The following is a 15,345-nucleotide window of genomic DNA, read 5'->3' on the forward strand; positions in this document are numbered from 1 at the left end:
GGGCTTTTAAATGTTTCATCTTATTGTAAGAATAATATTTATAAAAGGAAGATGCTTGTTCATGCCAAATTTAATCATATGTAAGAGGGGATTGATAGCTCAACCAACTTTTCCCAACATAGTACTGTATTGCGATAATGTGGATTACCTGGGATGTATCCTGCTGTCTGTGTGTATTTATTTGTTCAAAATGTGAAGAAGAAATCACAAAAATATCTTGTAATTAAAAGCACTGAACCAAAATATTAATGGGGCAATCCACCAACACACAAAGGTCAGTTTACTCATCATAAGAAGGAGTTCAGCTCTGCGAAAGTCCGGGAAACAACCAGTTTTAAGCTTTGATATTTCAACTTACTTTGATGTCTGCATTGGATAGTGTATAGCATGTTTTCTCTATTCTAAAGTAAAAAAGGAAACTCTGGAAAATTAACCGGATGAGGTTGACAGGGTTTTCTCTGCTTGGGCTCAGAGACCACCATTTTCTAACAGTCTCAAACTGGGGTCATGGAGTTGGAAAGACGTGGGTGTTTAACAGGCTGGGAGGGTCAAATGAATAGATGTAACTGGTTGCATTATGGGAAATGTAAGATCCAGTGGTTTTGTAGCTTTTCCCACACTAAAGCCTCTGTTGCTTTATTTTGATTCTCTTTGTTATGTGTTACATGTGAGTCATCCAACTTTTCGAGGTGCATAATGTCTAAGTGCATAATGCAGTACTGGCTTGTGTGCTGAACATCACGTAATTATGTAATGGGATACTGAAGCGCAAACAGGCTTACAGATTTCAGACTGACCCACTTGTTGATTACGTCTCCAAACCGGCCTAGTGTTGCTGCCAAAATGTATTTAGTTCAGGTCAAATTATCCCTCCAACCTCTTTCAGCCCAACTGGGCCCAAACAACATTTCTGTTGTGAGACTAAATAATTGACCAATGGTCAGAGGAAAAATCAGAAGGAATGCACAATTAGTGGTCATTGATGTTCTGCGAATAAATAATGTATATTATCAAGGCCCAATGGAAAAACATTTTGTGTGTGTGTGGTTTGACAGGAACATTGGCTCAGGGCATAAAATCATGATGTAAAAAGCCTGTTTGTTCAGCTCATGAACCTAAGAAGCAATGAAATGTCCTATTGTTTTTTTCTTTTTAATTTATAGAAACTCACAAAGACCACAATCATTAATTATCATTAATTTATTAAACAAATTTCAATTTACAATACAGACAATTGAACAGAAAAAGACTTATGTGTGTTTAAAACAGTAAATGCTCCTTTTAACGAGCTAAGATACAAGTAACAGTGAAACTAATACATTTGACTGATATTTATGTATATTTACACCATAAATACATCACAATCAAACATATGCTTAAAGAAATTCAACTGTGAAATGTATTTTATGTTTATGTATAAAGCATCTATATAGGCCTACTTCTTACACAAGTAATTGACTGTAATTAAAATTTCTTTTGTATACAGTAAACAGACATCACTGTATGGTTTACAGGCAAGTTATTCTGATGGGGCAAATTAAGAGGTTAATGGTAAACAGTGTGTTTACACAGACATTACTGTGTTAAGAAGAAAAACATGTAAACATTTGGTTATGAAGATCTGCAACCATCTTATGTATCTGTCAGTGTTTTGGACAATACACCACTTGTATATCCTCACATGCAGCATGCACAATAAAAACAAAAGAATCAAACTCTGTAGCTTTACTGTCAATACCCGGTTGTTAACAGCTGAGGGACTTTTAAGACAGTTATAAAAGAAAGCTGCCAACATTCCTATGGACGTGCTAATATTGGCTCCTGAGTTTCTGTCAAACAATAATCCAGATATATACCATTTTATGCCAGAACAACAGTAGTTTTAATGGTTTTGAACACAGAGCAGAGAATCTGCTGGTTCTGTGGGTCACCAAGACAAGCAAAGTTGCCTTGACCAATGAAAATACTGCATTTACAGCAGTCAGTTAAACAAATAATGTAAGATGACAAGTAACAGCTGCAAAGTGTGCGTCACAAAGGTGCAGAGTGACTGTTTTGCAACCAGAACATTGTTGACCGACACACTTGTTGTTCTCAGGAAGTGTTACTTCTCTTTCTGCTCCTGGGCCTCCTATTCAGGATATTGTCTTCTTGGTCACTTTCACAATCTCTCTGAAGTAATCAAAATGTTTGAGTTGAAAAACAGCGGTGAACTTGTTTGTGACAGGTGATTACAGTTCTAATAGCCCACAAAATGCAAGTATTATTTTATTGTATAAAAAGGCAACAAAAAAAAGCAGGGTCCATGAACTACAAGCAGCAAATACACCATCTTAAGCATGTAATGTGAAAAGTATAATGCAGTGCAGTTCAAATAGCAGCTACTGCAATTTTACTGTAAATGGTTACTCTTAAAGAAATAGTTGGACATTTTAGGTAAAGTTCTTATTAGCTATTTTTCAGAGCGTTAGTTGAGAAGACCGATATCAAGTGATATCAATCTTGTCATCTAACTCTCGGCAAAAAAGCAAATATGCTAAATTACCAAAATGTCCAGACTGAACCATTGCTGTTAGTTTTACAACAGCTGTTTCTTACCTCATCCTCCTCTGGCAGCTTGTTGCCCTTCTTCATGATTCGAGTTAAATGGTTGCACAGTGCCACAATTCTGAAAGACAGCTGTTGAACAGATAAAAGCAAGAGCATGAACCCTGAAAGCAATCAAGAGCAAAATTTTTGAGTGCTGTAAAGAAATGATCTCACTAATTTACCTTCCACCTGCGTCGGGCATATTGTCTCTTAAAGTTCTCCAAGTTGATCACTGACAACCTCTTCACCATGGCCTGTCTGGGATTCAGAGGCTGCAGACACACAATGAGGGATGAAATAAAAGTGGAAGTATCTTTCATGTTAATGTCAAATGTTCAAGCAAGAGGAAAACATTATGCTAAATTACTGGTCTAATTCAACAGTGTAATCCGAGGTACAAAATAGGAAGTATATAGGAATATGAGGAGTATATAAGCATATAGGAAATATATTGAAATCTCTGATGGCAAATCACAAGAATTTGTAAACGGGATACATATTAAATGATGAACATTTATTTCAGTGTTTAGATAACAGTGAAAAATATCAGTGTACATTTTAAAGGCCCAAAAGTGAGAGGCATGTACAGGGATATCTGTTAAATGCTAAAAATACAGATAAAGAGGTGACACATTTAAAACACAGGTGGTCTTTTCATCAATGTTGTTTTCCTGTCAGCTCACAAACATCTCCAAGAAAGAAATAATTCTTAAAAAAAAAGAAAATACCATAAATAATTTTAACCTTTGGTAAAAGTGCACATTTTAATCAATATAAAATCTTAGAAATAGAATGGAATGAAAAAACAAATCAATAAAAAAAGTGGACTTCTGATACATTCCATTGAAAAGAACTGCTGTTTGATCCTGTCTTCTTCTACTCAAAACACAAAAAAAATATTCATAACTGATATTTATCTTCACTATTAATACTTTCCAAAAAAAATTACTGTCTACCAGTACTTTCGCAGCTCACTAATATACATGTTACATATCATTTATTTAATCAGAACAAAAAAGAAAGTGTAAAAATGACAAGTTGATATTTATGGGGGACATATGTGTTGGTGTCAGTCACTATCCCGTAAAACCACAATTGCCTTTTTTACAAATCAGTTTTAAACTAAATGTAACAGTGAGCTCTAGAGGTGCTGTTAGGAAGATATTTTGTTACCTTCGTATATCGCCCAGTCTTCATGCTAAGCAAAGCTAATCGTCTCCTACCTGTGGCATTATATTAACCGTACAGATATGAGAGGGCTATCAATCTTCTCATCTTACTCTCAGTAATAGATTTCCTCAAATTTACCTCAAATTCTCATTCGTACTGTTTACTTTAATTCTCAAAAAAATGTTAAGTAAAGAAAACATAAAAACTACACAGATACACATTCAAAGGTTTGTGCAGCTGAAAACAATTTGTAGAATTTTCGAAAACATTTTCGAAAAACATGACATTTTAAGGTCAATTAAAATATGTTTTCATTTGTACATGTTAGCCGGACTCTGTGAGTGGCTGTTTGGCCTCGGGGCAAAGTTCCCTCCTGCAGGACGGATGAAGAAGCTCCTTCAGAGGCTGCCTTACGTCTGTACTCAGACTGCTGCTGTGCATGCTGCCGTTGGTTCCTTGTGGATGCAGAGAGTTCATCACGTCCTGCAACCACTGCAGTTCAGAGTTCAGCTCCTGCCTCAGAGCGTCCAGCTGACTCTGCCTCTGGCCGTACTTCCCACTGATGCTCTCCAGACTGGCATTTATAGACTTCATGTCCTCCTGCAGCAGGCCCCTTGTGGCCTCCACTTTGCGTAACTCGTACCGGACCTGGGACAGCTGCTTCCTCGCAGTCTCATTCTCCTCTTTGTACCAGGCCTCCTTGTCGTTGTAGATAGAGAGCAGTGCTTCTATGTCAACCTGCAGAGTGTGTCGGGCCTCTGCCACCTCTGACAGACCTGTCTCCATCAGACTGACGTCCTCCACCACATGGGCAAAACGCTCAAAGTTGGCATACGTGTTGTTCTGGGGCATGCTGGAGTGGGACTGGATGGTGTACTCCTTTAGACGTTTCGTCTTCAGCTGCTCTGCTTTCTTCTCAACCTCACGGGCAGCGCAATCCTCTTCCATCGGGCCACAGGACTTCAGACAGAGGGGGGAGGGGACACTGAGTGAGAGGCTGTCTCATTGTTGCATCTCGAAAGCACACACAGCGGTGAACATCCCAGCAGACGTGGCACTGCAGGATTAGTGTGTGAACCTACAGCAAAAGCCATGGCAGGTAAGAGCGCCGCAAAAACAACAGACATTCCTGCTCAGCTGTGTTTCCTGGCTTCATGCTTGTATCCACACAGGACGAGGACTCCACAGCGAAACACCATTCACATGCATCTCAGAAGCTAATGTTGGAGTAGACTTCTTCAACACGTTAAGGTTGTTATATGTCCATGCCGTTAAAATCACAATTAGTGACATCTTGCTTCAGTTCAAACACTAACACAGCTCCACAGAATGTGTGTAGCTAAGTGTCTTGATAACAATTAACAGTAACTGTAGTTAAGTATGTTGTCAACGAGCCAGAACATATACTGTAGAAAGTTAGTGGGTGTGACTTTTTGTGCATGAAGTCAAAAAAAATTTGGGCATATTTGAGATAGATTTTCCTCACTAATAAGAATCAAACCAGTAACCCCTATGTTACCTTTGACATCAGCTGTTAAATGTTGGTTTCACATGTAGCAGAAGGTGACAGAACAAAAGCATGCTATATTACACTTGAATCAAGCACATACCGTAATCCAGTGATGGTTGAGGGCGTCTTGTATGGTCATCCGTTTTCTAAAATGATGAGAGAAAGAAAGTGCAGCCAATTAAATATCTACCTGCACAACTCCATGACACACAGAGCATGGTGAGTAGAACGCTTCAGATGTGGATCTCTCAGGAATACGTTCAGACTGGAATAAGTTTCCCAGGAATATTTGGTTAACTGGAGGTGCAATTAAATGGAAACACATGCCAAGCAACAACAACAAGATCACATAGTACAAAGAAAGACACCATGCTCTGCTTCTGAATACTTCGCAGTATGTTGATTTAGCTTATTATTAGCTTATTTTATTCAATGTTTCACACGGTGAACCAAAAAGAAATATGTATACTGTAAGTCCTCTCTGTAGATTCCTGTGGACTGGCTGGCCTCTCATTCTCATTTGAATCATTATGTGCGTTATTAGGATTTACTGCAGTGAAACCTGTAATAATGGGCTTTATATGGGCGGCTGTGGCTCAGTGGTAGAGCGGTTGCCTGCCAATCGGAAGGTTGGTGGTTCGATCCCCGCCCCTGCAGTCATTGTCGAAGTGTCCTTGGACAAGACACTGAACCCCGAGTTGCCCCCGGTGCTGCGCATCGGAGTGTGTATGTGTGTGAATGTTTATCTGATGAGCAGGTGGCACCTTGTACGGCAGCCCCGGCGACAGTGTATGAATGTGTGTGAATGGTGAATGTTCCCTGTAGATGTAAAAGCGCTTTGAGCAGTTGTTAAGACTGGAAAAGCGCTATATAAATACAGCACATTTACATTTACATATTGGAATTGTCAAATTTGATCTTTGGCCTTCAATTGTCAGTTCTTTTACCTTGTGTCTTTCTCCAGGAGCTGACTAATGAAGCTCTTGGCCAGCTCACTTGTATTGCTAAAGAGCTCTTCGTCAAACTCGTAATTCACCCCAGAAATGTTTCCCAGCGTTTCCTGTTTTGTGTCTCCAAGGAAAGGTGACGCGCCGCTCAAACTGAAACAACATTCACACACTCACTTAGACCGTCCTTGATAATCTCTTTAGGCACATTAAGATATTCATTTATAATCACAAATCATCCAAACTTACAGTATATATGTGATGACTCCAATGCTCCTGTGAAAAAAAACAGTACAAGATTATTACAGAGTTATGCACTGCAGCCTGTTGTATGGAAGGCAGCAGAGTCAGAGGTAATTAAAAGCTCTTACCACATGTCTGCCTCCAATCCCAGTTGCTCATAGTTGACTATCTCTGGAGCTGAAAATAGAGAGCAAACACTTCTGCATCACAAACAGAACCAGGCCAAACATCCTCTTAAAATGTCCTACATTGCAAACTCATCTCATAGTATATCTATATATATATATATATATATATATATATATATATATATCTATATCTATATATATACACTGTATATATAAACACTTACCAACAAATTCAGGGGTTCCAAAAATGTTTTTGAAATCTGCTCCAGCTTCTATTTTGTGTGCAAGTCCAAAGTCTATTAGTTTGATGCGGGGTAGAGGAACATTCCTGTCCAGCAGCATTATGTTTTCAGGCTGCAGTGCAAAAAGAACAAAACAGGAACACTTCTCAGCAGATTTCTACTAATACCAACATTGGGCGATTCATAAACAACACTAAGTAAAACAAGTTACCTGGTTAAAGCTGCCTTTTGCGTAAGCATTAAGGAAAAACATTGCAACGGTTACAGTCATACTTGTCATATTAAGGTATTGAAGGAAAAGTTCAATATCTTAGAATTTTCACTTGTTTACTTTCTTTCATGAAAGTTAGTGAAGAGAAAATTGATACCACTCTCATGTTGTACGCTAAATATGAAGCTTCGGCTAGCAGCTGGCTAATTTGCTCAGCACCAAAACGGGAAACAATAAGAAACAGCTAGCCTTGTGCCTCAAACACTACAATGTTAAGCTCACAAATTAACACAGTGTGCATTGTTTATTTAATCCCTACAAAAGCAATAGTGTAAAAAAATAAAATCAACGTTCACAGATGTTATGTGCCCACTGCAGGAAAAGGTTCAGCACATAACTCATTGTAAAACAGCAACTTGTCACTTTTACACTTATTTCTTTTTACACTTTTATTTTTAACTCGTTAATTGATGTGCTTAGCATAGCGTGGATTCCCCTAAGTCAAGATAAAGGCCACAAGCTCTGTAACATCGGCGCTGACTGGATAGACAGTTTCAACATTTTCCTCGACTGATTATCTGATTTCACTAAAAATGCGAAGCACAAATGTTGTGCACAGATCTGTCATTATAAAATGAGTCGGGGCCTCAGGCCGGTTTGAATCAAGCCCTTCACTGAGTGTTCTTTTTCCTTAATTGCCAAATGAAAATCATGAGATGGAGCTGCAGCTGCAGAAAAACAGGACAGTAACTATCAGCAGAGTGGGCGACACTGCTCTCTGAAAGTGAGGAGATAACCTTGTGGTGTCAGAACTTCAACCACAGAAAACAGAAAGGAAGTGCGATTCAAAATAGAGAGACTTTACCGGCACATGGCTCATATCAGATACCTGTTATATATATTTGGTATTAGGTCCTGCTTGACTTGGCATGTACGTACAGTTCAAAAGCTGTGGAGGTAAAGAATGTCATCTTCATCACAAGACAAGTATATATTTAACCTATTTACATAGATGGAGCTTGTTATACCTTCAGATCAAAATGTGCAATCCTCTTGGAGTGGAGGTACTGGACTCCATCTAGGATCTGTTTGATAAACCGAGTGGCCTCCTCTTCACTGAGAGACTCCTTCTGAGCCAAGAAATCAAACAGCTCTCCTCCAGACACCCTGTAACACACACACACACACAAACACTCAGTAATGCATTCTGTGGGCTTAGATAATGGTGCAAGGGCTCTCTTATATTATCTAAAGTGAGTTCTCAAGATTTTTTTTTTTGGTTCAGGATGCCTTAGATATGTTTATTTGTGGTAACAATTTATGAATCACGGAGGTTCTCAACCTGTTCATGATAAATTACTTGAACAGCTGCTGAAAAGTGGAATAAAGACTTTAACCAGCAGGCAGCCAATAAACATGATGTTCTTTCATATTCACACAAAGACAACCTAATAAACTGAATGACACTGTCACATCCCGGATCAGTCAGTTCACCCCTGCTTTGATTGGACTGAGCTTTCTTTTAGTACTAATTGTGCCGTCCATGTTGCCAGGCACTTGCTGGACCCAAACGAGGCCCTCTTTTCAACACAAGCCTTATTGACTCTGTGAACACATTCAGTTCTTTCTGGCACACGTGATCCTGGCAAAAGGTTTTCAGTAAATAATTTATGTCCACAGAACTAAACTCACAGATCAGTCTATGGACAAAAAAGATTTTGTGGACATGGACTTTCAAGGTGTAATGCTAGTTTAGTTTGGCAGGCATGAACAAACCATTCTTTCAACTGTACAGATATGGGATGAATTGTTGACTCACAGTTCAAGGATGAGCACCACGTCTGTGCGGTTCTCATACACATCATGCAGTTCTACAATGTTGTCGTGCTGGAGCTGCTGAAGGATGTCCACTTCCCTCTCAATCTCCTCTCTTCTTACACCACGTCTGCTGGCCCGACTCTGGCGCTTCTTGATGAACTTGGCTGCATATTCAACGCCTGTGCTCTTCTCTATGCAGCGTTTGACAATAGCAAACTGCCCACTGCAGACACAAAATAAAAATAGAAGACTGACATTACTGAGTGCACAATTTTTAAGAAAGAGAACTAATAAAATGAAATTCCTAACAATTAACAACAGGATATAGCTCCGGGTGAAGTCGGACGTCAGGGAGGAAGCTGTGTGTCAAAAACCTGCTGAAATATTAGAGTAAGGTATAGTCCATCACTTCCTGTTTCCTGGCCAGACAGAGAACAATCAGAGAGGCCAGCAGTGTGGACAGATCTGTTGTTCTCCCACTCCAGCAATCTTCCTGCCAAATTTCTAGCCATCCTCGAGAAAAAAAATCTCCGTAACTTGGAATATTTCACAACAGAGGTGTGCCTTAGAAACCATCTCTCAGTGGATTATTGTTTCACTTTTCACTATGCTCTTGTATTGCATGCTAAGACCAGGGTGACCAGTAAACTTGGTCACCTTTATTGTCACTCTCCCCTGATATAACTACACAGTCATTTCACTCATAATTGACTCACTGACAAAAGCACTGTTGACCAGTTATATATACGTGGTAAGTCTCCGTAACTTTATTATCAGAACAGCACTTGTAATCTCAGCCTGCTGCCACTCCTGCTGCTGTGGGCTGACCTGCCCACTCTATACATTCAGACTCTGAAAACAAGCCTCTCAGTCACTGATCCCTCAGGCCACAGAAGGACATAAGGGCGAGCGTGGTGGCAGAGCTGGCAAAGGAGTTTCTGAGTGGGGAAGATAAACGTTATCTTTCACAAGAAAGAAGAGGAAGATTCAGTCAAGCATGCATGCAGAGTAATGACAAGAGATTGGATAAAACATTAAGATTCTTTGTATACCTTCGCAAATTATTTAATGCGACATAGTCGCGTTGCATTATTAGACATTGTTGAAAAAGAGAGATGACACAGATACTGACAGGCAGCCATATGTTTTGGACATAACTGTCCACACAGAGATTCCAGGGTGGCTGTGAGAGGTTGCCCAGTCTGTGTTCACTATCATCATGGTGTCTAGCGGGCTAAGAATAGCCCGGCCCATGGCTCATTCTCCACCTGCCACATCTCTGCTGCTGGGAAGAAGGAAAAAGGCTTTCCAAAAACAAGTGGACACATACTGTGCTCCAGCCACACTCATTTCCCACAGCAGTTCAAACAGAGACAACTCCAACTAATCACTAAACAAATAAATGGAATAAATACAAATATTAAAGTATACTTTCCATAACCACACTAGTGTGGGACGGTTGAGCCAGTTTGCTCTTTTAGAGGCACCACCCTGTCCTGTCCAGTTCTGCAATCACATCTGGGAGCTGCTCCACTGAAGACTTTTTATTAAAGCTGCAGTTACTGAGGTATACTCATGCTAGCCCTGATCTTCAATGACTGTTACACTGGAGGGACAACATGTTTGGTAGAACATCCAATAATATGTAATCAAGTACAGCAACACTGCAAACTATGACGCTGTTTTTTTTTACCTTGTGAGTCTGTCTATGTGTGCAGTCGCAAAATGTACAGGTGATTAGTTGCGATCAAAATTAGGACAGCGTTCAAAGATGGGTATGGTCCGAGCAAGGGCTCCAGAGGTAGATTCAGAAAGGGGTGGGGGGGACATACGTTGTAACAATGGTCTTAAATGAGTCACACACATGCCACAAAGGAAAAATAGGCAGAGCAGCAGTGTAGAATCTGAAACGCTCCCTCTATCTGTTCTATTCACAAGAAAGTTCCACCCCTGAGACATCCCTGAAAGGCTGACCCTGCTCGAGATGACTACGTTAATGAGTGAACTGAGGAGGGGGGTAACTTGCTCAATGAATTCCACTTGCAAAAACAAACCTCAAGCACCCTGAGGGAAAGGGTGTCACATGGCAGGAGCAGCAACAATGGTCAAATGCCTGTTAAACAGGAAAAAAACTTCATGGTGTTTGTTGTAGCCCAAAGGCAAGAAGGTTTACAACACAACTGTCAGAGCAAGGGCTTTACTTTGGTATTGTTACGAGGTGCAGAGTAACAGCTGTGAGAGTGGTGATGCTGGGAGTGGTATTCCACAACGGGCCAGGCGTACCGGCTGTCTTAGCTCTAAGCCAGCCAATGGGGCTGAAAGTACCATCTCCCTGCAGAGTTTCCACTTCCAACAGCTGAACATCATTATCCACAGCCAAGGTTGGAAGAATGCTCGGACAAGTGGCGCCGGCCCAAATTTTAAACACATTTCTCAACTGAACCTTTGGGGTGGCGTGACAAAGACAGACAGATTCATAATTGACCAAGCCCACTCCCTAACCACCTCTTCCATCTGTGATCTCGGATGTAAAAAGAGAAGCAGCTCAACCTTCTAATCTAGTGTAACTAACGCTTGAATACCCCTTATCTGCTATTATCATGAAACACATTTTATGCCTGTGAAGTGTTCAGGATGCTCAAGATTCCCACTTGTTTTAAAGTGGTCCAAAGTAAACAATGCATCTGAGGAGTAGTGGGGCTGCGTGAGTGTCTGCTGACAGTGACCTCTGTGGGGTGACCTCTGTCAAAACGGGAACCCCAGGAATGTTGAAGATGTCAACGTGGATTTCCCTTCCTCAGGTTGCACTGAATAAACATAATTTTCACTCACTCAACAGCAGGAATGTCTGTTTCTTAGAGCTGACTACATGCGTTCTTGCCCTGCTCCTAGTACATGCATGCTTCTTTCTGCTCTATAGATAAATCATGTACAGTAAATCCCTTTGGAGAAATTCTAGCACTTTACTGTGTTCATCAGCAGCACCTGTCTGCCTCGTGACTGTCTGCTCTTCAACACATCGAGTCTGTGAAGGCCGCGGCTTTAAGTGTGCATCACTGCCCTCCCTGCATCCTCTCAAAAGACAAAAAAACTTCTGCAAACTGAAAACATTTCTCTAATTCATTTCTGTCTGCACAAATGTTGTGAGTAATTCTAGAAATTACAAACACTGCAGCACCCACAGACAAATTGAGAAAAACTTTGCAAGTGTGGTGTTACCGTTTCAGTGTTCCTGCATTTAATTGGAACTAGACATTGGAGTAGTACCATAACAAGGGACTTGCTAGCGGCTCTGCAAGGCTGTACTTAGACCTACTAAGAAAAGAAACTAAGAAAAATTGCTGAGGGTGCCACGTCATCCTCTGGGAACCATGAACCCAAAAGATTTTTAATATATTTCAGTCTGGACCTAGTGGAGGACCGACTGGCACACGGAAACTTCAATCTCTGGAGCCATGCCATTAGCAAGGCTAAATAAAAATCTCCATTATAATGTACGTGCAGTATTTACAGATTTAAAAAATGAGGAGGAAGTTTACAAGCCTTTTATTCTTGTTCAGGCATGCAAAGACAATGGTACATCCTATCCAGTTGTGCATCCTGTGAATTGCTGCCATTGCTTTATGATGACTAACAAAGATGATGTTTTTTAATTTATAATCACCATAATATCAACATCCAGCAAATATGGTAGTAAAGATATAAAGGTTATGGCCAAACATGGGCAAGATTGAAATTGTTGTTGACAGGAGTTCACATAGACCACCATCTGCCTTGATGGCCACTTGTATACCCTCACAACAGCCAACCAGTCTCGTGGGAGGGCCAGTGGCAGCTGTGGTTTCCCACTGTGACTTCCTACTGTATGTCATCATCAGTGTCATCACTCAGATGGTAAGACAGGTCGGTAAATGCCTCCCATCTTAAGCAAAGGCTTGTTTTACAGATTGGTTTACCGAAAACTCACATCAGTGGCGGAAAGAAACATTGAGTACAAGCGCGTGGGGCCCAGTGACATTAAAATCTGTCAGTAGGGGGGGCAGCATGATGAATCGAACTTCCTGTAGCGAATGCTTCAAAAGTTCCAAAGAGCACAGAACATCTTAAATACTCCACATGGATCAGTTTTGGCCCCCCTCATCAAATTTCCCCACCCTCTTGAGAGGATTGAGTAACAGTTCCACTGTGGTGTATAATGGAGAGGTCTGAACCCATGAGGCTCTCTCAAACTGTAGGCGGCATGGGCTGCAACCTCCAAACCTTACAACAAAGTTGTCACAACAAGAAAGAAGAACTACGAGCAAAAAAAACAGCTGCTTGATTGGTAATAACATTCTCTGTAATGTGACTTAAAAAGCCTATCTTGTTTTCAGTTACAGGCAACCGCGGCTTTGAACCACATCAGCTTTCTATTTCCCATGACAACAGTGCTGAACACAGTACGAAGCTCAGCTCACTGGAGAGTCGTCTTATCAAGCAACATGTTTCCAGCTCAACCACAACTCAGTGATATTGTCAGTCTTTAAACAACATTTTCACGTCTTACGTACCAGTCTTGCTCTCCAATAAGGCACTTGTTATCAACCCTTTACAAACACTTTACAAAAGACTTTTAATACAATTTTATTAGGGTTTTAGACACTGTAATGTTAAAAAATAATTCAAGATCCTTTAGAGATTAATTCAAATCTTCGTTTTTGCCAGGTTATGGCCAGTAGGACACTTATTTTTTGTCCCTTTAGCTCTTAATTAGGAATTTAGGAGGTCACCTACAATGTTGCATTATAATCTGCAATTATCAATCATATAAAGACCAGCAAACTGCCTGTTTATTCTAATAATATTCAATCATATTATTTGCAGATGTATTTAAATATCTCATTAGGCAGATTTATGAGGCCTGTAAATGTAAAAAACAATGAAAGTGTGAATGCTGGACAAAAAACTCTTCCTCTACAGGCATCTAAATGCAACAAGAGCAGGTCTTGGTTTGTCCTGACAGAGTGTGCCAAAGAAGCTGCTCAATAAATGAGCAGCAAACACCGGGACATAGTGTTGACTAGAAGTGAAAGGTTAGAGGTCAGACATTTTCCTTTTACACCCTCTGTTAGCAAGATACGTACATGCCCAAGCCGATCTTACGTGCAGAGTAGATTTGTAGCTTCCTCAATCCACATTGCACCCCGCCAACTTCCGTTATTCTATTTCCCCATGGGGCACAGTTTCCTCGATGTCAATTAACACTGCTCCTCAACATTCAATTTGAACACATTGATCCACAAACCAGAATCAGCTCTTGCAAAAGCAGTACATCTGCGTTTACTTATGAAACGTTATCTCTTATTGTAAACCTTGACCTACTTCAAATCAGCGACACTCCCCATTTCAAGCTTAAACATGCCAGCTGTTTGCATACCTACGTATACACGAGGACCACTGCATCAAAAGCATGCAAGGGAGAGATGAATCACACTCTGACTCACACATAGTGGGGAGGATCATGTTCTATGGGGTGGAATACACTTCTACTGTACAGCTGTGAATAGTACTCACCTTCCAAGTTCTTCTCCAATTTCATAGAAATCATCCACATTATGTTGCTTGAATACAGCCATGCCAGGTGTCTTCATTGATTAAGTTTATCTCCTTGATGTACACCACTGAAGCCCGTCTATCAAGCCGTCTTCTTCACAAGTCCAACCCTGCTCACACAAAGAGGTGTTCCTCTTGGTTTCTGACTGGAGTGATGAAAATGTTTACTTGTTCCAGCTTGCTGTATAGCATTCCATCTCTGAGTTGTACCTACTTTCACCCTTCCTGTTGAGAAAGCCTAAACACTCCAAGTTGACCATCAAAGTAAATAACACATAGTCTTTCTTTCACTTAAATACTGATTAGTGGCTTTAAACATTTGACAAGCACAACAATGTTGCCAAGCTAGGCATTGCAACAGTGTTTAATTCTTGAGATTATAACATTATAACAAATGAAAAGAGATTTTGGGTAATTAGGGCAGGATATGTGGAATTTGCTCCTGTTATGCAAATTTTCTCTGGCAAACAGGCTGACATTGGCACCAACATATGCTTTTTTAACTGCTATTTATGATTAAGGAAAAAAATGACTTCCTATCTGAAAAAAAGTTTAATATCACACAAGTGGCTCCACCAAGTGAACTTATGTCATACCTTCTGTCAGATGAAGAGCTGAACATAAAATTACATCGGTTGCCTCTCCTACAGCCGGTCCGCTTTCCTCATGGCTGCAGCTCAGGCACAAAACTGCTCCTTTAGCGTCTCCGTTGTTTTCTGTCACTTATGGCAGCACCATCAGGCTTTTGTGTTTGCACATGTCCCTCCCCCTGATGGCTCCATAATGAAACTGCATGCATGAGAGAGGCAGGCTATCAATAAAGATGACCGACATGTCTGGTGTTTCTTCTTAACGAGCATTTAAGAAACTGAGGATAACTACAGAAAGCTGTTTT

At 40.5% G+C, this 15,345-nt stretch overlaps 1 protein-coding gene across 4 annotated transcripts; it reads right to left on the reverse strand.

Annotated features, from left to right (window-relative positions):
* Positions 1-1,923: 1,923 nt before the first annotated feature.
* dapk2b (death-associated protein kinase 2b) lies at positions 1,924-15,233 on the reverse strand. 4 transcript variants are annotated; one of them, XM_032523374.1, is made up of 12 exons: positions 15,047-15,233; positions 14,412-14,560; positions 8,860-9,081; positions 8,069-8,207; positions 6,812-6,941; positions 6,588-6,636; positions 6,466-6,492; positions 6,217-6,369; positions 5,370-5,415; positions 2,772-2,861; positions 2,599-2,679; positions 1,924-2,172 (listed from the first exon to the last, which is right to left on the reverse strand). In XM_032523374.1, the coding sequence occupies exons 2-12, from the start codon at positions 14,486-14,488 to the stop codon at positions 2,095-2,097; spliced, it is 1,092 nt and encodes a 363-aa protein (XP_032379265.1). In that variant the 5' UTR covers positions 14,489-14,560; positions 15,047-15,233; the 3' UTR covers positions 1,924-2,094. The 4 variants fall into 4 exon arrangements, with proteins under 4 accessions (XP_032379265.1, XP_032379262.1, XP_032379264.1 ...); XM_032523371.1 differs by lacking the exons at positions 1,924-2,172; positions 2,599-2,679; positions 2,772-2,861 and adding an exon at positions 2,969-4,719 and having other exon boundaries at positions 15,047-15,228; XM_032523373.1 differs by lacking the exons at positions 1,924-2,172; positions 2,599-2,679; positions 2,772-2,861 and adding an exon at positions 2,969-4,719 and having other exon boundaries at positions 14,412-14,596; positions 15,047-15,192.
* Positions 15,234-15,345: the final 112 nt, after the last annotated feature.

The sequence above is a fragment of the Etheostoma spectabile genome, chromosome 8 (assembly GCF_008692095.1).
Source record: "Etheostoma spectabile isolate EspeVRDwgs_2016 chromosome 8, UIUC_Espe_1.0, whole genome shotgun sequence".
Lineage (NCBI taxonomy): Eukaryota > Metazoa > Chordata > Actinopteri > Perciformes > Percidae > Etheostoma > Etheostoma spectabile.